The following is a 25,218-nucleotide window of genomic DNA, read 5'->3' on the forward strand; positions in this document are numbered from 1 at the left end:
ATGAACAGCTGAGCGCCAAACAACGTGCGGTAGTCGAGGTGTGTGGCTACAACTTTCGTAGCGTAGTTGTATACGATTTGGTAATAAACAGTGCAGTGCAGTGATTAATTGCTAATGAAAACGGCATGATTATTTGAATTGTGAAACAGGTAAGCCGTTTATGTAACCTTCATTTGTTTTTGTGATTACCTGTACCCAGTGCATGCAGGAATGGATGTAGAATTTTCAAAAGAGCATTGTCGCCAAGGCGTGAAAAAATTATCCGAATCTCAATTTAATTTTAATTTTTGGGGAACCTGCAATAAAAACGTGTTCTTGATTTTTGCACTGGCGACGTTGGAACTCCCATAATAGCTAACGCCAGAATGCCAGATGCTTAAAAGCTCTTCAAATAGCTTTCTTATTGTCATGTCATTTCGGCCAATAAAAAAGTGATTAAAATCTTACAGTCTAGAGAATTTTTAATTTTTTTTGGTCACTGATCCCACACTCGCTGCACGAACCAGTGGTTACAGTTTTTAATTGCAGGTAGAATAATTTCAGTCGCATTCTTTGGGTACGTATTGATGATTCATTGTCTTTAAATTTAAATGTAGATATTTTGAATAAAAATGTAAGTTTTTGAAGAGCCCAAAAATGAGCAAAATGTATTTAAGACTCGAAATAAATTACAAACGACCGAGTGAGTTCATGATTTTGGACTTTCTGTTCGTCCGTCCCTCCGTCTGCTTACATCTCGGTGTACCTATTTGATAACTCGCGAACGGTTTCGGTTTCTGTTTTCAGGAACAGGTAGACAATGGCCACGAGACTAACTGATTTCAGTGACCCTGGAGCTCGTTACAAGTTTACTGGTAATGGTAAGTGATTGCCACCTGGCCTCACTGGCCTGTAAATCATAATAGAACTGTGTTTGACGGCAGTATTACAGTTTCTTGCTTTAATGAATTTTTTGTTGGACATTGTTACCAAAAATGTTTCTTATAAATTCAGTTTTCTTTAAAACAAAAGTACTTCATATATTCACTATACTTATAATAAAAAAGTCGTACTACCTCGACAACTACACGTAGAATTAAAAAATGCATTCACACACAGGAGGTTCCATCGGATTCCATTTAAGAAAATGTGGAGAATATTCAACCATATCATAATACAAAAACACTCTATCGTCTCTATCGAAAAATCTTATCTTCATGGCATTAAGTGTGTAAGCAATGAGAGCACATTTTAAGTTGTTTCGATTCTGGTGTAAAGTAGTGAATTGGGAAACTACTTTGTACATACCTAAACAAATGATAAAGAAATATTATTACTAACACGCGTTGCATTTGATTTATTTGAAAGAGAATCTATAAAAAAATTAAATAAACAAAAGCTGTATGTCGAAATCTTCGGATTAGCATATTAAGATTAAAAATTATTTAATTTCGTCGCGACGTCCTTTCGTGCAGATCTCGATGTAGATTTAGAACATCTGTGCTAGTATTATGAAAGTTTTAGCATTTTGAAATAGTCCGATTTATTTATATGTTAATGTGTATCAATTGTTTATGTATAGAAAACTATAAGTACTCGCTCTGAACACTTTCGCAACTTTTGTTTATTCTTGACTGACAGAAATACTATTAATAGGTAAATCAGGTCAAAATAAAATTCAATATGGTCGTTGTTCTGTCCTACTCAATCATTTTGAAAGTAAGGTAGTTCTTGCCTGTATAGCTATGTAAATATTTACGAAGCTCGGCAAATAAGTACATATACGAAAGTACTTTCAAGTAGTTAGGGCTTCCTGCTGCATATAAATGAACCTAATAAGAAACTTGAGAATAACCACAAGGACCACTGCAAGAAGTATTTCTAAAATTTAAATATAGGTGCGCTCAAAAATAGCGTGTAACTTCCTGGTTTGTTAGTTAAGGAAAAATTAAAATTAGATTTAATTTCATGTGTGTTTAAATTAGACGAAAGAGTCTCTGTTTGTTTGCTTTAAACCGTGATATTTAATTTTTAACTAATGTTTATATATTTATTAATTTGCTGCAATACAATTTATCTCAACTGTGAAGAAAGGACCTTTGTTAACAATGCGGTAGGTAATCTTCATCTTTACATCATAAAACCAAATGAATAGACCACACAGCAAGCACAGGTTGAACATGAATTTTTCTACTGCGGCCCATTTGCACTTAGAAACGCTCTGTTGTGGCATTATTTACTTACCTAATGTTGCATTAAATTGTTTAGTATACCGTGTGTTTCAAAATGTGATTTAAATGATTTGATTTTTCGCTTTAGATTGACATGATTTTGATATTTGATATACTGATTATTACTGTGTAGCTTCTTACTAGTAGCTGTCGTTTAACGTTTCTACCTTTGTTTTAGACACTGTTAGTTTTTATTAACGATAACATGAAATAAATACCCCGTCAGAAGGAGTGCATATGTGATGTATGTTAATTATGGATCAATATACCAAAAACTTCTACAAAGTTGTGTACGGTTAAAATTTTCACCCTAATTGAATAATGCATTGAATGATTTAAGTGCGCAGTGGTAAAACAATGGTGTAGTGGAAATATGAACGATGCTCGATCTCTTTTTTAAACCCCCATTTAAATCTCGATTATTTCAAGTTGTGTACACAAAAAAGAAGTGTAATTAGTATGTATTCATTCAGCAACCCCTACATAGTCGCGGAGGCGCCACTTGGTCGGTGGTCGGGGGGGCCGTAGGTAGTAGGTCGCGAAATATTGATCTTATTTCTGAAGCTTTTGCCCAGCTGAAAGTGCACTCAACAGCTGAAACTTGCAAACAAACAACATTTTGATTCGAAACGGGACGTTCTTTGTGTGATTCACTGTTAAGACGTGTATTCGCCCAAAATATTTAAGTTATTCTTAAACTGAGCACGATTGTCAGTTGAGTGACTTTTTGTTTTCCTAACTTGTTTTATTTATTCTATACTCGTGTGGTGCATGTTGTGTGTCCGTCCTTAATGAGGAGTTTTTAATATGAGCCAATAACTTATTAATTAAAATTGCAAACAGTTAAATCCGAACGTCTCTGCAGTTGATGTGCTCTTATGTTTTGCTGTACACGATTGTAAGTATCTCAGTCTTTTATTTTTCTCACTATTGTCAACTCCTCTACAAGTGTAGTCAATTAAAAAGAAATCCTTGTGTGCATTTGTAAATTTAGTATCGTTTTAATTTGTCATTCAGCATCACCTTGCAAGTCAATGACCGTCTTTATTGTCCTTTGGGAAATTAGAGGAATGTGGATTGCTTACTATTTGACATCTCTGCAATTTAATTATGTTATACCGCTCCTGTAATCTAATTAAGCATAATGTTAATGTTTGTTGTACCTACATAATACTACCTACTGGAAATTGGAAAATATAATACATATGTGGAAGATTTCCTGGAAGTGTGGTTCAGGGTGGTTCAAATTCGTGACTCACCAGCACCACTGTGATGTTCGTAACGGTGAGAGATACAGTGTATGTTAATGGGGGCAACTTTTTGTGACTTGAAAACCCTCGAGAAAACCTATTTGAACTTTTTGAAAAATCTTGAAAGCAACTGAGATATCACCGAAAAAATGAAATCACTTTTTTGGAATTAACGAATACAGTTTAGTTTGTTTTCCAACAAAATTGACGAATAAATAACGATTTTGGGCAACAACGTGATGGAAGCTAAAGTTAATTTTTCATAGAACGCGTAAGCAAAATCATAGAACCGTTTTTTGAAAATGCTTTTTAGTTTTTTTGTAATAAAGCTTTATTTTTGAAAAAAAGTTCGTTCCCCTCCAAAATTTTTTCCCCTTATTTTTCGTGTCTGTATATGTCTAATATACATATCTAAAATTTGAACAAAATCCGCCTAGCAGTTACATCGGAAAATTGCCAAGGTACGATGGAAAACATGTTGTTCTTTAACACTTCCTTAAAGAGATCTAAAACGGTGACATTTGATGAAATTTTAATGTCTAAAACCCCGTGATTGCAATACCCAACCTTGCTCGAGTGAAGAAGCTAAAAACAAGGCTAAAAATGGATACTTGTTTAATTTACTGTTCGATATGGATGCATATCAGACGAAATGGGCTATTTGAAACAGTGCTTCGATTGCCCGATTCCAGATTGGCTTTTTTTTTTGTTAAAAAAAGGTTTCCCTATGCGTGTTAACAGAAAAATTGATAGAGTCTTTCCTGGAAGTTGTTTTTACTTTGCAAATCGGTAAATCAGGTGGCCTTGGGAGCCAGACGATTTCTCTTCGCAAAGAGATGAGACGTCCAGGTAATAAGAATGCTGAGAAGTGTGAGCTGTCATTCCGTTTTGCTGTAATCAAACTTCTTGCTGGGAATATGAAAACGAAATTTGATATTTTCAGGGCAACATTGCCCCCATTTAATATACATTGTATCCCACCTTTATAGAGATCCCAATGGTAAGTCAGGAATTTGTACCACCCTGTACATGGCGCTTCGCCTTTTGATCTATTCTAATTTAAAAAAATCCAATTCGTTTTGTTCGATGTAGGTATCGCACGTATTTTTAAAAATATCCGAAAATATCGCAAAAATAGAGTCGGAAGTTATTTGTACTTGAAGCACAAAGTGTTGCTTTTTGAAAGGGATTCTGTTCATAAAAACGCAAAGTTTTTTGTATGTTTCATTTGAAAAGTGGAACTTGTGCTATAACTCAATCCCCATAACAGTCCAACACCAGAAAAAGCTAAATGTTTTTCGGTATTTTAAAAAAAACTTGGAAATTGGAATACTTAGGAATCTCAGAAAATGTCACTTATCTTTCACATGGGATCTAGGTTTCGCTTGCACACATATGGTTAAAACTTCAGAAAAAAACCTGGAGATTTTCTTGGGTCATGGCGTGACCGCGGTTTTCATGCATTAACCTATCTTCACTCAGGGTCGTAAACTTGAAATTCTGTTTCCCTCACAAAAAACCTACTGCACTTTATACTCGTATTAGAAATGCTATGAACGAGGCCTCTTTAGGAATTTTAATTTCCGTTAAGATTTCGTGCTTAAGCCAGTACTAGTTGACACACTTCGAAGGGAATGTACGGAAATGCTCAGGTAATTTTTGCAAAAAGATCAATACATTATTGAAATTGACCACCAATCGTAATATCAATCTAATGAACAATTTAATCCATTTGGACCAGTTACTCAGGTCGGGTCAAGAGAGGCGTCGAAGAGGTTAACTATGATAATTAAATTACCTACAGTTGCAAATTGTTAATTTCTCTCATTTCTCACCCACCGTCCACAAAAAATAATAAATTAATTGTAAAAAATTAACCAGACTTACTACAAATACACGAAAGTCGTTAAAATAATTATGCTAATTTCTCGCTGTTTTTTTAGTAGGTATGCCGGATCTCTTCCGTGTTTAGTGAACTGCACAATAGAAGACACTATTAAATCGAACCTACATTCACTAAAATCGCTCATTTAGAACGATTGCTTTGTTACTTTTTATTACTCGGCCAATCCTTTCGTAGATCCATATCCGAGCATGTGTAATTAAATCAAATTAATAAAGATACATACCTGTGATCGATTTTCACCAGTATCAAAATAAACATTAGCAGATGCTAAAGTTAGCAAGGTGCAAGGAAGTGGTCATGTTGAAGAAAATGTAATTTAAAGTTCGTTACGGCTGTTAACGATTTATTTTAAGGATTTGAGGATTCTTAAGTTCTGGCAGTGATACTTCAAAATAAGAAAACAAGGTTTTCGCTATTATTAGCTAATCCACTGCACTCAAGGTAACCAAATAATGTCGGCCAATAATTCCTTACGTCAATTGCCCGAAGGTACAAACTTTTATGCGATTGTTTAACTGGGAACCAACGACGTAGATTGGCAAAAGTATATGGTGGTAATAACACTTTTAAACTAATTAACGTTACTCCTGTTGCCTTTTTCGAGCTATGGGAGATATTGAAATGAAACTATCGGTTAATCATTAAACGTAGTTCGTTGCTTTATATAGTCATGCAATTACTTAATAACAAAGTATACACTTGCGCATAATTCACCCAATTGTATAATTTGAGTTCCTTATCAATTACTTCTCTGCATTGGTTGCCACTTAACGCATCCCAGGAGGCGTTTAAACATCTTCCTGCTTCTGGCATTGTCAATCGAGAGAGAAGATAGTTGAATACTTTCGTTGCATAAGCCTCATTTCAACCCTCGTCGCTATGCGGCTCGTGTTGGTAACTCGTATTGGAGATGGCCTTTTGCTTTCCTGGTCTAAAGGTTTGAATATACTATTGTACCACTAATTAAACTCGTACCGTGAAGTAGGCAAATATAATCAATTCAACACGCCTATGTCGTCATAATTGCACTTGTAATTAGAGTTCAATTATTATGTTTATTGTCAGAACCAAGCAAGTAGAAAATAAGCTAGGAAGTAGCGAACCTCATATTCCTTGCCACTCCTACCACAGATCAGGGTAATCTACGTATACGTATACATGTCTGGTCGTACACATCTATTAAAAAAATTACCAAATATAATTAGCGCTGAGAAAGAGGTGGCGATGAACTAAAAATTGCAAAAACCTTGATATTAAGACTCTTATTACGGTTACGAATCGAAAGGACTTATTCGAGAACGTTAACCCTGCCATGCAAACCGTGAAACATTCCATGTTCGAGTATAATGCTCTGTAGCGTTTGTAAAGAAATGGATCACATTTCTATTCAACTGTTCGTTGGTACAGAGAAAAACTGCAGAAATGTGAATAAATAAAATTACGGAATCGTAACCGTAACGGTGTGAAAATTATTTATTTCCATCATATAGTTGTCACTGTCATTTTTTTCTTGAATTGGTCATCGTACAATGTGCTGGTTTTATTTCTAGTCCGTCCAGTCCGTTGGGGACGATATTGAGTGTAGTGTCGTTATTAACTTGGACAATTGGGGAAGGTCTGTCATAGTTCCACGACTGAGGGGTCATTGCAAGAGGAATTAAGAAATAAGTAAAATACTAATTAAAATTTTGGTGGAAAGGTAAAAAGCGCTAGTAAGTTTCTCGTTTAACAAACGTTATAATCGAATTTATTATACGTATTTATTTAAACAATAATCAACAAAAATTATATTTAATCGGCACATTTATTTATTCGTAAGTTAAACATCGCCTATTAAAAACTCGTAATTTGCACTGGCAGCACATAAGTCTATATTGTATCCGAATTTTTTTAGAAAATATGGCATTTTGTTGTTCAAAAGGACAGCTACTACTGAATGTATAAAGTAGGACGACAAATAATGTTGTTTTACGCGATCTAAAAGTGTAACGCTCGACCTGCATAGGTTCTCCTCGAAAGTTTTAGCAAGAATCCTGCTCTCCCACCAGATTTTTACTTAAGTATTCCCCAAATTCCAAATACAAAACGAGCCCACCGCAACTGACCTCTGTTTTTATACATCCAAAGGTATTGCAGAAAATACTCCTCATTCTCCGTCGGATTTTAGAACCGGCAACACTGTAACGTTTCGACTGTTATCTGCTGAACACTTGTTTCTTATCCTAACGCGCTCCATTCTATTGCATATTAGTTCCGTTTCGCTATGAAGCGGTACACGTATAAAATTTCTTGTATTGGAAAATTTGAGAATTTAACACCTAAAGCTTTAGAAATATTAGATACGACATTTTTTTGAATATATTTAAAATTAACGACTGTCCCCTCTCCCTCTTTCGAATTAAATGTTATGATTATGTATTGTCATTCCGCTAGTGCCTTGATAATATGTAATCAAAAACCGTTTCACAAAATTTTCCAATCGATCTTCTGGTATTTTTGAATATTTTTTAGTTTCTTGTATGGGTAAATTATACTTCAGAGGGGTACGTTTTCAATATGACATCCTCACCAACACTAATTATTTTTATTTCGACTTGAAGCCTGTTTAACTCTACCTTACGTGGGTATAAGAGATAGTCGATCTTTTAATAAACACTATTTGGACAGGAGGTGGAATTTCACCTGGAGTGAGTTTTCTTATGGGCATAATTCTCTTTAGACGACTCCTTTGGAAACGTTTTTCGAAACCTTAGATATCTTAAGATTCGAAATTTAATTTTGATTAGAAGGGGTCATATTATTATAAACCTCATTAAAAAGCGTCTTCGTAATTTTCAAATTTTTCTTGAAGATTATCTTAGGGATTTTTTCGAAGTCTATACATCGGGAAACTTTAATAAAAAGGTGTGAAAATATTTTTTTCTCTCTTCAATAATGTCCACGGTTTTTTAGTGGCCTTTGGGGAGTGTTAACTTTGGAGAGGCGTTAAGACCATTTAACAGTCTTGAAGAAGCCTCTTACGAACTTTAAGGGTCTCTAAGTGCATTTAATGACTTGGATAGCTTTTAAGAGTCACCTACGGTTGCTAAGGTGTTCCAAGAGTATAAAGATTCGAGATAAGAATCATATCTCTTTTATTTGGCGAAATACGAAAAATTTGTCAAATATTATTTTATATATGACATTACAATCCATCCGATCGCATATTGAAACTTCCGGTGTCACCTCCGGCGTAACCGTGAATCGATGCAACTTTTGTTTTCCAAATGTTTTTACGATATTTGAAAAGAGCAATCAATTTTCTGTACGCCAACATAAAATATGCATATGGTTGATAAAAGGTTTTCGCCCTAAGGAGAGTAACTTCAGCGCATTTTCCATGCATTGATCAGTACTTCCCAAAAGGCATATAGTATGTGCCGAAGTTTTTCTTTACTAAAGGCATCTATGGTTAAAATTTCAAAGAAATATCTTCATAAATAAGGAAGTTGACACAGCGCAGAATGCGCATGCGCGCATCTAATGTTTATAATATGAGATATGGCATCTGTGATTAAAATTTCAAAAAGATATCTCGATAAATAAGATAGTTGCTATTGCGCATCCTATGCATGCGCACATTAATCTGATGTTTACAATATGCGATACGTTTGCTTTTACTAAAATAAGCATTTTTGATTAAAATTTCAAAGAAATATATCCAAAAATAAGAAAGTTAGCGTTGCGTGGAACCGTTTCTACAAGGAAACCAGTCCCAATTAAATAGTAAGAGCGCTAAAACAGAAAGATTTGCAATTATGATTTGGGCTGCAACTATTTTTGATGTAAAAATTAAAATGTACCAAAAATGTAGGAATTTTACTTAGGATCCAAAAATGTATAAAAATAATGTACAGGGTATTTCACTTGAAAATAAGCAAGTTCCTGTTTCCTGTATGTATACCTACATGTTTTCCGCCAGAAACGATTACCTAGTAGGTACGCGAAAAACTGAACGACGTAAATCGTGTGCAGCAAAACTGAGTACCTACCAAAATGAAACAAATTTTCAGAAACTTTGGCATTTTTGGGGGATACAAACCCCATGCCCACTGAATTATTAATTGTTTGTACTTTATGTAAACTTATATGGTTGTACACCTAGTTTTGGAAGTGTCTTCTCAGAATCAGTTGAGGCAACTAACCAAATCCGAGCCCAAATCTTTGGCGAAGCTCTTCGTTAGATTTCGGAAACGTCTATAACTGAATTTCCTTGCATAAATCTATGGCTACTTAAATAAACTTAATTCTAATGCGTTACTTGAGAATGTCCAAAACAGTACCTCGCATTCATCGACATATCAGTATTACACAATAGACGATATGCCGTTGCCCAAAAATTATGACGCGCATGGTAAACGAGAAGATCGAGGGCAAACCATTATTCTTTTTTCTAATTTTTGATGGAAAAAGGTCAACAAGCAGCATACAACATTTGATCCACCACTTCCGGCATTTTAATTCATAGTTACAGATAAGTGTTGCACCAGACAAAAAATATTAAGGCCTAATTAACATTTATCAATTCCATTGCGTGCGACGTTCGGCTTAATTAAGATTAGAATTTTACTAATCATAGAGCCGCAATGAGGAAGTGAATTTTAAAGTCGACATTAAAAATTGACACTAGAAAGTACTACTTGAAATTGTTTATTATGTTTCAAATGAACTTAAATTGAGTGGCAAAATGTGTCATCCATTTGTTCGAAATATTAAGTTTCATGTAGGTACCAATTACGCCATGTACTACTTCTGTTAATTGAATTCAAAGGTTGCACTTAGAAATTAAATGTTAAATCAGTATAAATTTATTGTGAAAGAAAAACACAACATAAAAATTACACAGTTTGTGTAAATACACGGTGTATTTATTTAAATTTGTACTGCATGTTTTTTGATAACGTTGGAGATATGTAAACATTTTTGTAAATATTTGTACAGCACACCGCGCGCCGATTGATTTACATTTCGGCATATGTTTGAGATAGTAGGTCACTTCGGAAGTTTATTTTTGCTCATTTCTGTGCAGATTAAACTATATAGTTATATTTTGTTACAAATGCGTAATTTAGTTTCGATAAACAGGTTATTTATAATCATTTCTACGTTGTTCCTGTCTAAAAGGCGTGCATGCATCGGAACCAAATCTTTGCTCTCGTAAAGTGCTTTTTGCAACTTGGGGAAAAGATAGTAGTCGCAGGGTCCTACATTCGGACGATACGGCGGAAGTCTTACTTCCTGGAAGCCACATTCATCGATAACTATTTGAACCGTGTGCACCCTGCAATTGTCCTTTAGCAGTATGGATTTTATAGGCAAAAAACAGAATCCTGAATCCCCTCACAATCTCACAAAAACGTTCCCACATTGCATTTTCGCTTTTTCCGGTGGTGAGGTTTCTTTCTGGGTCGCCACTCTTGTTTCATTGGGGGTGATAATTTTTGAACAAAATATCTTATGTTAAATTATCCAAATTTTCTTGGCAAATTTCTTCTCTGGGTCACTTTGTTCTTCTCCATATCTGGAACTGGAAACTTAATCCCTGGATTTGTCAACACCATCTTTTCAATTCGTTTTATTGCCTCCTACCAGATCTTGGATGGTTCTGTGTGGATTCTCGACTCGTTCGACATGGAATTTGCTTGGTATGACGACAATATACTCGTGCGTGGATTTTTGGGCTTGTGCCCTCCTTAGTAAGCGATTACAAAAATCTGGCAATGTGTACATTCCGCCTGTTCACTGCTATCGAGCGACAACCTCTACTGTTACTGTAACAATACCATCGATACCGAAACGATGACATTTCCTCTAAATATGCTTTAAAAGGAAAACTATGGGATTAAAGATTGACTGATTTTGTAATCCTGTACTTTTGCATTTTGTCATGCGCGTTTTGAATAAAAACAAGTTTACGTACGGTAGCCGATCCTACGGGTCAGTTCAGTCGAGTTTAACTCTGCTGTAAGTAATATTACTTTATGTGCTGGAATTCGCTTTGTTCTGCGGTCGAAGTTTCCTTTAATAAAAAGTGAATTTAACGGCCCAAATAAATCATGTCTTCCCAAGAATGAATGAAACTTAAAAAATGGAGGCGTTAAGATTGGCAATTCAGTAAGTAACGTTTAAAATTAACACAACAAATTTTTTGGTATGCACCTTACATTTTTGAGTCGCACGTAATTTGAAATTCAAAGGAATGAATATAGTAGTTTCCTTCAATTGTAATTATCTTTATTAACATTTGTCAATATAACCCAGACAGGAATTAGGTATATTAACGAAGGTTTTAGTTTTGTTTATAATTTCGTGTTTGTTTATATACTGCATATGTTGCCCTTGTCGTTTAAAAAGAACCACGTGTATTTGAAGTTGCTTTTTGCCATGTAATTTCATTTCCGCATGCAATCATACTTGAGAAAAAAACTGTTTGTAGTTGCCAAGGTTTTCTTTGTGAATTATCGATGTTTCGCACCTGTTTGTTTTTGTAATCTTCAGTAGGCGCTGCCTGTGTACAATCATGCAGCGATAAATTGATTCGTCGAAGTAATTTAATTTAATTACGATAGAAAACTGTTACGGATGTTGCGGCTCGCCGAAGTGTAAATAAGATACCGAAATTTACCTTGAACTCGGAATATTCAACTTGTGGTCAGGCTTTGACTACGAAGTCCTCATATAGTTCGTTCCACTCCTCATTCCATACTGGTAGGTCTAGGTTTGGAGAGTACCTACTTCCACTGGTAACCCAAAAGCCAAAAGAATTATTTGCCTCCTTACATCTTACCACGATTTTTCATGCAAGATTGTTTGTCTAACTGATTGAATCGAGAATCGGATTCCTCAGTATTGCTTTGAATTATGAGCACCTTTGCCCGGATAATTTTGGACCCTTTTTCGATGATTGTTTGAATCATCGATTGCAAAAATCTTGAATTTATTACGATACCATACAATTAATAAATTATAACAATCAAGCAGTTGATCGAATGAGATGGTGACGAGGGGTTGATCACGAGGGACATTCTTGTCCCTCTACTTGTCCCTCTATAGGAAATTTTGAGGAACTAGATGGGAAATGGATGAAATTAGAGGAAATTCTGGGGAAATAGGGAATTTCAAAAGAATGACGAAATTCTAGAGAAATTCTTTAGATAAGTAACCTCGGAGAAATTGAAGGCAATGATAGAAATTTTACGGCGATGCGCAAGTAAAAATTTATGATCATGCCTTAAAGAAAACAATAGAATTTCGATTACTTCCGAAGATATGCCAGAAAAAACGAAATTTTCCGATTTCGATTTAATTTTTTTTCTGATTTATAAGATAAATAAAATAAAAAACATTTTCCAATTGCCATTTTGTAAGCTCTAAAAGACACCGTTCAAAGATTTTGAATGCAACGTTTCGTTTCGGAGAAATCATCCCCAAAATTATTTTTTTTATATTGCCCGTAAAGAAGGACATACTGTATTGAGTAGCATTTTTTATTACAAACGATGCACCTACGCGGCACAAAAAAAAACAAAAGTTGGCACCTCTTGGTTTCAACAGGACGGTGCACCCGCCTATAACACCCTAATCGTGCGATAATACCTTTCCAGGAATTTGTCCAATGACGCCAGAGGCAAAGATCCGTGACTACAATTATATGCATATTATAGAATCTTCTCTTTCTTGTTCCAATACCCATGAACAGATTACAGAAATTGCGTCTGTATGTCTTGTAAAGCCATAGCGATACAGTGATATGCATAACAAACAGTGGATATACTTTATGTCTTTGGACACTAATTGTATCAAATGTTGCGATTGATATCAAAGTTGTACATTACATCCCTTCAAAACCCCAATAAAATGTATAGAAATCGTCGAAATTTTTTCATCGTAATACAATGATGTTTTGCGGATATCTCAAGAATAGATTGTCGGAGGAGGGTTCTCACAAAGGGCGATTGGGACGTCTGGAAGAAATATATCCATTGGTGAAGAAGGTAAACCTCTATAAATATAGCATGCCACTACCTTATAACCCAACCACTGACTAAGCTATTTCGGTTTAAAAAAATGCGCTTTATCTGCACAAGAGTTATTTTAAATAATTTTGAAACTTAACCGTTATCCTTAAGTGAACGTAGTGGCGAACTTTTATTAATTGGTCTCTGCAAAATCTAATTTTGGGAAAATACGTTCATGCATCTGATGTAGGGACTGGACTGCACCCTTTCAATAGTCTTTTGTCTTCAATTTTTTTATATTAGGGCGGCAATTTGAATTTAAACGCTGATTAATTGACGACTAATCATGCAGATTAAAAGGCAATCTTCAAAAATGCTACATCGATATTACCTAACCTCGCTATTTTGCTAATACACATTAACTCCATGCCCACATTTCCTGTTCTTGAAAAAGTGTTATTAACAAAAATTACTGTCTAAAAAAGTTATGTAAACGCAATACAGATTTTTTTAGGTCAACATATGTTATAAAAATACAAATAAAGTAGCACATTAATTTGTTGTATGTGACTAGTTGTTGTTTCTATATTTAGAACATTAATTTTAAATTAATCATGCCATGATCTCCGAAATAATTACGTACAACTATCTAAACAAAGTGATAAATTACTATCGATCATTCTATTTGCGTTAATAGAAAATTAGTGCAGGATGTTTCGCTTATCGTAATAACGCGAAAGGCTGTTAGTTTAATGGGAAAATACATTGTATTGATTGGAATTCAAATAAAATTCCCTATGGTGCAGGCCATTACTGATTATTTAACATGGTTCATTTTTAATTGTGGCATGGACACTGGAAGTACACCACGAATTTTAAAGTTTACATTTCCATGCAATTAGGGGAGTTTTCCACATTTACAAAATGAGATCTAAACATCCAGATTGCCATATTTTAAATGGGATGTGAAACCATTCTGAAAGGATGTCATTCTTCCACTTGTTCACATAATTTGACAAGGTGATTTTCCTAATAACGTCCACATTTTAGTTACACTTCGGCAATTCTCAACATCCGTAACACTTTCCTATCATTACTAAATTACATACCTCTCCATTACTATATCTCAAATCAATTTTGGTGCCTGTAAATTCACTGTGTACAAATCCTATAGTAATAGTCGAACAAATCGATACTTTACAAAGAAAACCTTGACATTATTTCTCAGCTTTGTACTCATCAATCCTGTTGTTAAATTCCAAGTTTGGGTGGCGACAAGGGCATCATAGGTATGTCGGCACGAATGTTTTAAACAAAGAACGGTGCTACTTATTTAGATGAATGATATGCAGAAATTTTTAAGATAAAAAACCACCAGTTCGTAGGTATTTTCATTACGATTGCAATTATACCACTATGTGGGACTGAAATTAATAGAAACTGCCCGAAGCGGACTTCCACAAACGAATTTTTACCGTTGAAATTGAAAAATGCGAATAAATGTAGAAGTTTTAGCAATGTTTCGGTAATGTGTGTATGAAATGTTGGAAACAGCTGAAATTAGACGAAATCAATCAGAGGAAGCTTTCCGAAATAATTTCGCAACTTGGCACTGAAAATTATCAAATGGATAGCTTGGGTATAGCAACGCTTTGCTATGAACTTTGTCGCGGATGTTTTATATCATTCAATTGAATTGAATTGAATTCAAATGAAATTTGGAAAAATCTTCCTCGCCGACGACTCGCCAATCTGGAGTTGCGGAAATTCTCACTGATCAATTATCAAAACATCGATAAGATCAATATCCTATTGACATAACAATTTTAGGTGTGAAAGAATGTTGTAGAAAAACATTCCTTATTTGGTTCTCCTTAATAATTGAGCTACTCTTAAAAAATTCATTATCAATGATAACTATTGATTGCGACAGTAATTATTTTGGTTGCACAATTGCCACTCCAGATTTTCGACGGAGATTTACTGCGAGCAACTCAGACTTGGTAATTCTCAAAATGTTGCAAAATTCTATGTGCAATTTTGAAACTATGAACAATACCTTTCGGCAATATGAGATTTTGGGATTTGGAGGTGAGCTCCCTAACGCACAAAACGCGTTCTCCAGTTACCTCCTTGTAGCTTTGCGTGGGTTTATTAAATTTGACTGTGAGAAACATATTTAAATTGTTGCAGAAAAGTATTAAATGACCTCGAAAAATAAAATAATCATTTCGTACAACAAAATCGAAAATCTACAGGAACGATTTATCTCCTCTTATTTAACACCGATTTTGCAAACAAGCTATACTTCAAGCCGGGTTTTGCTTTTTAGCACAGTATTTGGCAACATTATTGGTATGTAAAAATAATCTGTTTTTTCCGTGAATACGTCGTTTTACTGTCATTACTTTACGTGGAACAACAACATCTACAGTCACACGCGCGGTTCATGAACTTATATCCATAAGGTCTTTGCCATCGACTTGTTTATTATGCCTTCTATGCACCTTAAAAGCATTGCAAATGGAATTTCTCCGTTGTGAACGTTTCAATTGGCATTTTCTGCCAAAAACTGATTTATTTATCTCCATATTACACTTATGATCCATCGGCATATTTTTAGAGAAGTCCCATAATTGATTAATAACACAAAAACCATTTATTTTTATTACTCCCGTCCATTAACGGTTTATTTATAATAGTCGCGCGTAACTGACTGTGAATAAATAATTAGCTAATGATATGTTATTGTTTTGATTGTATATTCTTCTATGTGGCAATGTTTACTAAATTGGTTTCTACTATCATTTATTTTATTATTTATTAGTATGCTAATCAATAGCGATTAGCATAGTATTGGTTTCGTTGTGCCTATGCGTTCTTTCGCGCGATAACTCGAGATCGAAAACGGATTTTCGAATTCCGTTTCCGCAACAAATAGCCAAAAGGACTAAAGTTCATACAAGTCTTATATACTTAGTTTGTAAGCCCTCCAGGGGAATGGTATATCTATATGATATGATTCATCGAATAAATTAGTTCTCCAAAATTTACTGATCCGCCCCAGCAGGATGCGCCTGCAACACTTCGATCCGAAACGATCCACATAGGCCAATGACGAAGTTTTTAATATTTTTTAAATATGGTGTGTGAAATTATGAATTTTATAAGTTTAATATTTCATTTTCTAGAATTGTTTGCGTATGCACGAAAATTACATAGTAAATCAATACACGCTCGCTTGAAACACGCATTGCAGGTGAACTAAAATGGGCTTTGTAAAGGATAGGCTATAGTACTGTACATTTGAATTTATAATATAATCCATTGCATTGAAGTATTTTTGTTGCGGTAATTTGAAAATCTGCGCGTAAGCATTAGTTTGATTTGTGGTAATAACTAAATAACGCCATAAAAGTAGTACGGTTGTGTAGATTATTATGCAATCGTAAGTTTTCAGGCATTTGGAAACGAGACTTTTAATCCGGTTCATATTCAATAGCACTAATCCTTGAACTCGTAGAAATCAATCGGCGAAGGTTTGACGCTGTATCTTTTCGTTCTCGAGTTAGGCGAGGAACAGACGGACAAAACCATCACAAGGGGAATTTTTTTTCTTTCGAAAAATTGGCTTAAAAATATTGTTGTATATACACAGAAAGAACGAAAAACTACAGAAATAAAGAGGATTATTTTTAAAGTAGTTAACGGTAAATGGTTGAACTGATTTGATCCAAATTTGATACACATATAGACATAAAAGAAAAAGCTGACAAGTTTTTGGGCAGAACACGCATCTGTGATAACCACAGCAATTTTGTTTTGTTGCATTTAATATTTACCTACTGATTTTGAACACTGGACTTCTACGTGCTTTTTGATGGGATCTTGAGTGTTATTCTTCAAATGTTATTTTGTTTTTCGACTTCCACTTCGGAGCCATGTTATAGTTATGCGAGTCGGTGGGAGCTTCTTCCTTTCCACTAATAAATCCGTCTTGATTCCCCACCTTCTTCTCACGACCTTTTCCAGCCCTGTGCTGGTGGCGGCTACCGTCAGATCGTTGTCGATTTCGAAAGAGTTGCTAAATCTTCCTGATACTTTACGAGAATTTATGCATGTTGAGTTCTTGCAAGACTGCAAGTAAAGCAACAGACAATTTTGTAAATGTTCAGTTAATTTCGTTAATACCGCAAATGTTTAATTTGTTGCACACGATTTCTCTGGGGGGCAGGGCCGTAGCTAGAACTAAAATTGTAAGGGTGCAAACGAAATGTTGGAGGGTGCACTTATTGTTTACAAAAATGAAGTCTCGAGAGACTTGTTTGTCAAAAAATCAAAAAATATATAAAAACACTAATTTTATCCAATATATATTATATATTAAAAAAAACAAAAGATGTAACATAAAATAAACGTAACATAAATATAAGTCAATCGAATCAATATTTAAGCATACATAAAAATATTAGATAAAGATATAGTTTATCTAATACAATTTATTTATAACAATTGAAAAAAGCTGGAGTATATTCATTAAAATAGTTGCAACCTTCTCTCTTTGGCATTATGAAATTCTCTTAGAAGTGTGTTCATGTCTATATTTTTAGTTCTTTCCTTTTCGAATGCTAAAAATATCAAATTGGCCATCCTTTGATGGCTTATAGAGAGCCTTTGTGGTCGATTAATTCTTGTCAGTACCGAAAATGTAGATTCGCATACTGCGGTACTACATGCAAATGTTTTACACGCAGCTAGAAAGTTATCTATCTATGAATGCTATTCTTTGTTTGTATAGTTCCCCTTCATCAGTGTTTCTTTCAAGATAGCTTTTAACCACCATTATTTCTTCCTTTTTTGGAATTTTGATCCAAGTCTTTGTAGACATTCAGAATTTTTCATGTTAAGTTCTTCTGCATTTATAATTCCATCGATAATATCGCTGTTCTGTGAAAAACCCCTCATTTTTATTCAATTTTATTGTAAATAATTATGAACAACAATAATATTATATATTTGTGATGATAATTAATTTACAATAATGTACAAAAATAGCACTATTGTAAATTTTTATTTTACGATTCTGATCGTGATCGGTCAGAGGGCGCCACTTAATATCCAGAGGGCGCCTGGGCACCCTCTGGCACTCCCCTGGCTACGGCCCTGCTGGGAGGTGGACGTTGATCGATGTAATGCTACACTGTGTTGGTAAAAATCTTACTTTTTTCAATCATTTTTTTAAAATTTAAATCGAATTTTTAAAATTCAGATTGGGTTGATTTTTTGTCATAGGTATCGTCTGTCAAATAATTTCACTACATGTAGAATAAAAAAAAGTTACGCCAAAAAAAGCATAAGAAACGTGATATCTATACAATACCATCTACAATGCCCGTTTGCATTCGCAAATTGTCGCGACAATTCTTGCCAAGGATTTTAAGCTGGGGTTTTTTTAATGCTCAGCTTAAATTTGTCTACGCAAGTGGGCATAAGTCATTATAACTAATCTGTGTTTTATGATTGTGTTTGTATAATGAATTTTTAATTTAGCCAATAGTACGACCATTGACTTAAATCGAGTAATTGCATAAATAACATCTAAAAACCTAGCTTCTTAGTTACTGAGAAATGAAAGAAAAGTCTAAATTGTTTACAAACTATTTATTATTGTCATAGCCGGGTATAATTTTAGCTGGGCACATTTTTGAAATATTTATGTATGCGAACAGATATATGAACCAATCTTGATATTTTCTAATAACTTTGTAATTATAATTATAATACATACTCCTATAATTGAAAAGGTGAGTTTCTTAATTTCTATTTGCGCTGAAATTTACAGGAAACGATAAGCTTTTCCGGTGATATTGCGATTGTTTGCTGTAGGAAGTTAAAAAAGGTAGTAGGGTACAATGGGAACTTTTCAATATTGTTGTATCAATTACACCTGCGGTACCTAAATGTGCGATCTATTTTGAACACTTGTACGAGTGGGTTTCCTAATTGTTTTTACAAAAAAATTATTGTATATAATTGTATACACATACACTGCGACACTTATCGATTCCTTCTTTTCAGAACTCGACTTGGGGAGAGAATGTCAAGTATGAGCTCAACCCTGGTCGAAACAGTAAGCATTAATTATGAAGATTTCAATGAAAGTTTTCTGACCTGCGGAACTTGCTTGTGTAAGTATTCCTAAGTTTTCGCTTAAAGTGCGCAAAGTGGCAAGTAATAATTTTTTGCAATGACTGCTAAACCATGCCAGAATGTCCCTTTTAAAGAAACACCGTTTTTGTTGCACCAGAACCATGCGAGACTCGTTTAACAGAAACCCATTGTTTTACTGCATAATTTCCAAATACTTAGGTTTATTGTGAACTGCTTTTTTTCGGAGGATTCGTATTAATCATGCTTCCACCAAAATTGCGGAAATTGGTGGATAAATAAACACTAGCATATTACGTCTGATTGAATTTTGAGACAATTCCTGAGCAGATTGTTTGACCTAGAGGGTTTCTGTTAAAAAAGTCTCATACTTCACAGACTCAATGAGTAGTAATCCTCACACCCTTTTTCGTTGTTACAGATGGCTTATGGATTGGTGGAAGTATGCATTAGATGGTTTAAATTGGTTGTAATAAATAAATCATTTAGAAAATTCTACTGCATGGTTTTGGATTTTAATTTCAACTTGTGTAGAAATTATTTAACTGCTTGCTAACTACCTTCCCGCTAGCCTACCCTCTGATATTTCTATTTGGAATTTTTTACAGGTATGTATGATGGTAATGAGCATACACCTAAGCTTCTGCAATGTTCTCACACAGTTTGTCTGCACTGCCTTACGAGAATAGCCGCGTCACAAACGCGCGACACTGGCTCATTTCGATGTCCGATTTGTCGAGAGTTAATTACCATACCAAGAGGGGGCGTACAAGCACTGCCACCATCCTTTCTGGTCAACCAGTTGCTCGATCTCATGTCCAGACAGAGAAGGGAAGTTATACCTAAATGCTCTGTACATCTTAACCAAGAATTGTTGTTTTGCGAAACGTGCGATACGGTTTTTTGTACGATTTGCACGGGTGGCTCACACAACGATTCGACAAGTACATGCGCAGAACACACGATTATACCATTTTCAATAGCAATTAAGAGAATGTCGGAAATATTACTGTATAAAGCTAACGAATGTATTTCAAAGGTTTGCGTTTTGATTTTTGCGCTAATTTTATTTAAACTGTAATCTCTAACAGTTATCCCAAGCGCAAGAAGGGGTCGCCAAAGAGCTTCAGCGATTAAACGACTCCAAGGAAGCATGCTTGGAGAAGGTTAATTCAACTTTTCAACAATTACAGATGATGCTTGATAAAAGAAGACAGGACATGGTGGCTGCAGTGGAAGGACTTTGCGCGGAGAAACGAAAAGTACTTGAGGAACAACACTCTCTTATAGAAGCCGAAAAGAATAAGGTATTTAACTAACTTCTATACATTACTCAGAAGGTATGAACGAATCAACGATATATCTCTACTGTGTGCGTCATTTATCAAATGACCACAATAAATGCTAATCTATGGTTGAATAAAAAAGTTAAACAATTTGAATTAGTTGTTAGATCAATCTCGTATAAATGATCAAAAACAACCTTTTGAGTGTGAAATTGAGGGTCACTTCCTGTTAAACCGGATGTGATAGGAAAATACTACTTTTGAGTATTCACTTTATCACTCACAATAATAATTATTTCCACTGACCACTAATCTAAATTACGGTATTTGTACCAACATTTAAAATAAAAAGCGAAAGCTTTTTAATTTTTTAAAATGTATGTTTGCAGCTTAAGAGTAACCAGAAGTGCAACATTGGAATAATTATTGAGCTCTAAAAACACCCTGTAGCAATTTTCATATTTTTTTAGTTTTTTTCATTCGCATAAATTGCAATAAAAAAACATTAAGTTGGTAGTACATGTTTCATTTTTTTTTCGTCCCTGTCACACAATTCTGCAATCCCATGGTATCGATTCCCGAAGTTAGTCGATATGCTCCGTGATGTGCATGTGATGTGACCGGCTGCCATGACGTCATGATCGTATACGATAGGGATAAGTTCAAGTTTAGCTGCATTCCCGAATCGCGAACAAACTGTATGCGCTAACCAATCACAGACAAGAATTGAACTGTCATTTGTCAGTTTTGTATTTTGTTTCGTTTTTGCATTAAGGATACTGTTATTAATAACCAGAAAATCCTCGAACAATTCCATGTTTTATTTCACAGAAAATATGTGAATTTATAGGTTAGGGCACTGAATAACCTCTTTAGCAAAACAGCTGCAAGATCCGTCCTGTAGCTGGAACTGCGCATGACTTTCACGCAACGAGTAGTCTAGACCAGTCGTTGCGTTCGATCAACTTTTCGCTCGATGTGGTAGGTTCGAGAATGCAGTGACATTCACGTTCACATCAAGGTCAGTCGATGTGAACAAAGGACATCTTCGGGAATCGACGCCCAGATCTGACGCCTTGCGGAACAAATAGCATCAAAGTGTAGTTTGTTTTCAAAAATCGCTTCCATGAAAGACACGCAAAAAATCAAAAGGCGTCTTTTGTTTTTTCTGGTTATCTTCAAAAGTATTCGGAATTCGGATTCCCTTACTTTCTAAGCTGCCTTGGACAGTGGCGGATTTAAATTTTTGCGCCTAGACACACCGAAAGATATGTGCCCCTCCAAAAATAATCTTTAAATTGCAATAAATTTTAAGATATAACTTGAAATGTTTAAAACTAATATGAAAAGAAACACAGTATACCTAAGATTAAGTCACGTCACGTCAAAACTTGCATTGACGATTATCGTTCTTACAGTTACAGTTTGTTTAAACTATCTACCAACTCCAATTTATTTAATAATTTTAATTAAAGATTATTGTCATTTGTAAGGACTTATTTTAAAACTTAAAATGTTTCCTAAAATAAATATAGTGCAAAAAATGCCGCCCTCTAAAGCTGCCGCCCCTAGGCACGTGCCTAGTGTGCCTATATGTAAATCCGCCACTGGCCGTAGATCCAGTCCCAAAATGCGCAAATTTGCTTCCATTTAACCGACTTCGTATTTCGTAGGTTACCCTCGAATTTGTGACACTCTGTGAATTGTTGGAAACCTGCACAGGCAATGAATTTTGCACCCCTCTCTCCCTCCTTCAGCTCATCCAAGTTTTGTTTTTTAGTTTATCTCCGCTGATCAAAATAAAAGTTTATCCAAGAAAACCATGTGAAAAATGAGAAAATGTAATTTGATTATTGTCACAACAGGTGGAACAAGAATGTCAAGGTCTCCAGTATCAAGTAGAAGTAAGAAATATAACGCAGAGGATAGAAAGCTTAAGTGAAAAGTTGGACGCAGCTACAAACTTAGGGGAGCCGCGCGAAAATTCCTTTTTGAGCTGTGATTTTACGCACAACGATTGTTTTTCGACAATTGACCGGAACTTAAACGATTTAGGTAGAGTACGAACAAGTACAACATTTCCTAGCTTGTGTACGGCACATATTGATGATGAAGCTGTGGCCGGAATCGAGGCCGTCGTTACATTATCAACTGTCGACTACCACGGTGATCTCAGACGTACTGGTGGTGATCCAGTACAAGCGGAAGTACTTGCAGTTGAACCGGAGGGTTCACCTGTTCCTCTTTCTATAAAAGTGACTGACTGTGATGACGGAACTTATAAATTGTACTTCAGGCCTCCTAAACCGGGAAGGTACGGCATTAAAATAGAGGTCTTTGAGCGCCCCATCAAGGATAACCCCCTCTACTTTGATGTCACTGAGCACAACAATCCCATCCAAGTGTATGGAGGTAGAGGTAGTGGAAAAGATGAATTTATGCAACCAGTGTCAGTTGCCATTGACGATATGGATCAATTGGTCTACGTTCTCGACACTGGGAATTCTAGAATTAAAGTGTTAAATTACGATCTTGAATTTATCAAGCACATTACTAACGAGGGCTTAAATGGACGTAGTTGTACAGGGATTGCTGTCTCAAACCATGGTTTGGTCGTGGTGAATTGGCGAACGAAAGCCGTGACCGAAATGACAATATTAGGACAAACTTTAAAATCATTTACCTATAATGCTTTTCAAGAACCGATTGATGTGGCTGTTGATAAGAATTATGGGCATATTCTTGTGGCGGATAATGGGATGAGGTGCGTCTTCGTTTTTGATGCAGAAGGGAAAATGCTATTTCAAGTAAGGCAATACATATTTAAATTCAACAAACGTTGGTGATTTTAAAAATCAATCTATCTCATTTTTATTTTTAGGTAGGTAAAAAGGGGTTGTTCAACCTAATTTCATCAGTAGCTGTTGGCGTTACTAGTGAAATTGTCGTTGCTGATTCACGTATACAAGTGTTTTCGGCAAAAGGCGATTTCCTGGAGGTTGTTTACGACGAAGGGAAAGGTAAGTGGAGGTGCTGATTACAGTTTTGCTTAAATTTCGTCCTTAGGAAAAGGAAGATACGGCGGAATAGTTCTAGACTCTGAAAATAGAATTCTTGCCAGCAGGTCTGAGCAGAAGGGTCGAAACTACTTACAAGTGCTCTCTTTGACAGACAGCGCATTGAATAATATTCTGGATTCCAATGAATCCAAACTGAAACGTCCTAGTGGTATTGCAGTTACGTCAGATAACCATGTAATCGTTGTAGATTTGGGTAATAACTGCATTAAGAAATATCGATACTGGTAATATTTGTTACTTACGATTTTCAAAGTATACTCTTTTATTTTATATTTTTATACATAGTGTAAATAATCAAATATTTTATATGTGAATACTCAAAGTGAAAGCTTTTAAAATTTGGCAGTGTTTAAACTATTTGTTATAGAGTACTTAATAAGCACATAACAATTGTTCTTAACATTTGTTGATTGATAAAAATCGTGGAATTGCGATTTTTAAAGAAAGTATTAACGTTGTAGGTAGTTTGCAATGTTGTCAGTTATAAAAATGTTACAAGTTTCTTTTTCTAGTCATTAGTTTATTTCCTTTTATATTTGTCTATTTTAGCCTTTTTCATTAAAATTTATTAAAGTCTAAAGTGTATGTTTTGCGCATAATTATTTCCCATCCAAGTGTATTTTAAAATTTAAATTTCGTTATAGTTCGGTGAATTTTAAATTTAAGCACTATAACTGTAAATTACAGCGTATTGCACCTTATTTAGTTCCTTTTTTAACATTCAACAGAACAAATCCAATAGCAATCATTTTAAATCTACGTAATTGGGCATTTGTTACTTGAATAACAGTCAAGCATCTCACTAACTGCTTGGTCGAGCATTGGGAAATTTTTTACTAATTGATTAGTTGTACAGTAACACAATTAATTTTGAAGTATTGCGCGCATACTTTGCGTCCTGAAGGAGCCTACAACGCGTGAATGCGAATAACCTGCTGTGGAAAATGTGGAGTTGAACTAATTAAGTACCTACTCGCTCTGAATTTCGCGCGTATTCTGGACGCAACATGGCGTCACCAGATCTCTTAGGAACTCAACCCACTCGCGCGAAATTGGCGTCTAGAGTCTGGCGAAGTGCACGCGATTTACGCGCTTTCGAATCCGCCCGATGTATTGGCGCTTAGTATTTCGCCAGCGCGCGTATATTCACTACTATTTATTATAAAATTTGCCCTATACTTACCCCGGAAAACTCCGCCTCGGAAATTCATTTCCTGAAGAATTGAAATGGGACGAATATTTCAGGGGCGAATATTACTATGTGCAAATATATCACGATTTACCAGGGCGAATATTCCGGACGCGAGTTTTCATGTGCTAA

General features: G+C 35.1%; 1 protein-coding gene across 7 annotated transcripts; it reads left to right on the forward strand.

Annotated features, from left to right (window-relative positions):
- On the forward strand, positions 1–24,417 carry LOC116175709 (tripartite motif-containing protein 3-like). 7 transcript variants are annotated; one of them, XM_031493964.1, is made up of 8 exons: positions 1–149; positions 19,442–19,551; positions 19,953–19,973; positions 20,140–20,570; positions 20,623–20,838; positions 22,683–23,624; positions 23,699–23,837; positions 23,884–24,416. In XM_031493964.1, exons 2-8 carry the CDS (start codon positions 19,461–19,463, stop codon positions 24,123–24,125), a joined length of 2,082 nt encoding a protein of 693 aa, XP_031349824.1. In that variant the 5' UTR covers positions 1–149; positions 19,442–19,460; the 3' UTR covers positions 24,126–24,416. The 7 variants fall into 7 exon arrangements, with proteins under 7 accessions (XP_031349824.1, XP_031349825.1, XP_031349819.1 ...); XM_031493959.1 differs by lacking the exon at positions 1–149 and adding an exon at positions 2,779–3,108 and having other exon boundaries at positions 23,884–24,417; XM_031493958.1 differs by lacking the exon at positions 1–149 and adding an exon at positions 11,347–11,519.
- The last annotated feature ends 801 nt before the right edge of the window (positions 24,418–25,218 follow it).

The sequence above is a fragment of the Photinus pyralis genome, unplaced genomic scaffold (genome assembly GCF_008802855.1).
Source record: "Photinus pyralis isolate 1611_PpyrPB1 unplaced genomic scaffold, Ppyr1.3 Ppyr1.4_LG7, whole genome shotgun sequence".
In the NCBI taxonomy this organism is placed as follows: Eukaryota; Metazoa; Arthropoda; class Insecta; order Coleoptera; family Lampyridae; genus Photinus; species Photinus pyralis.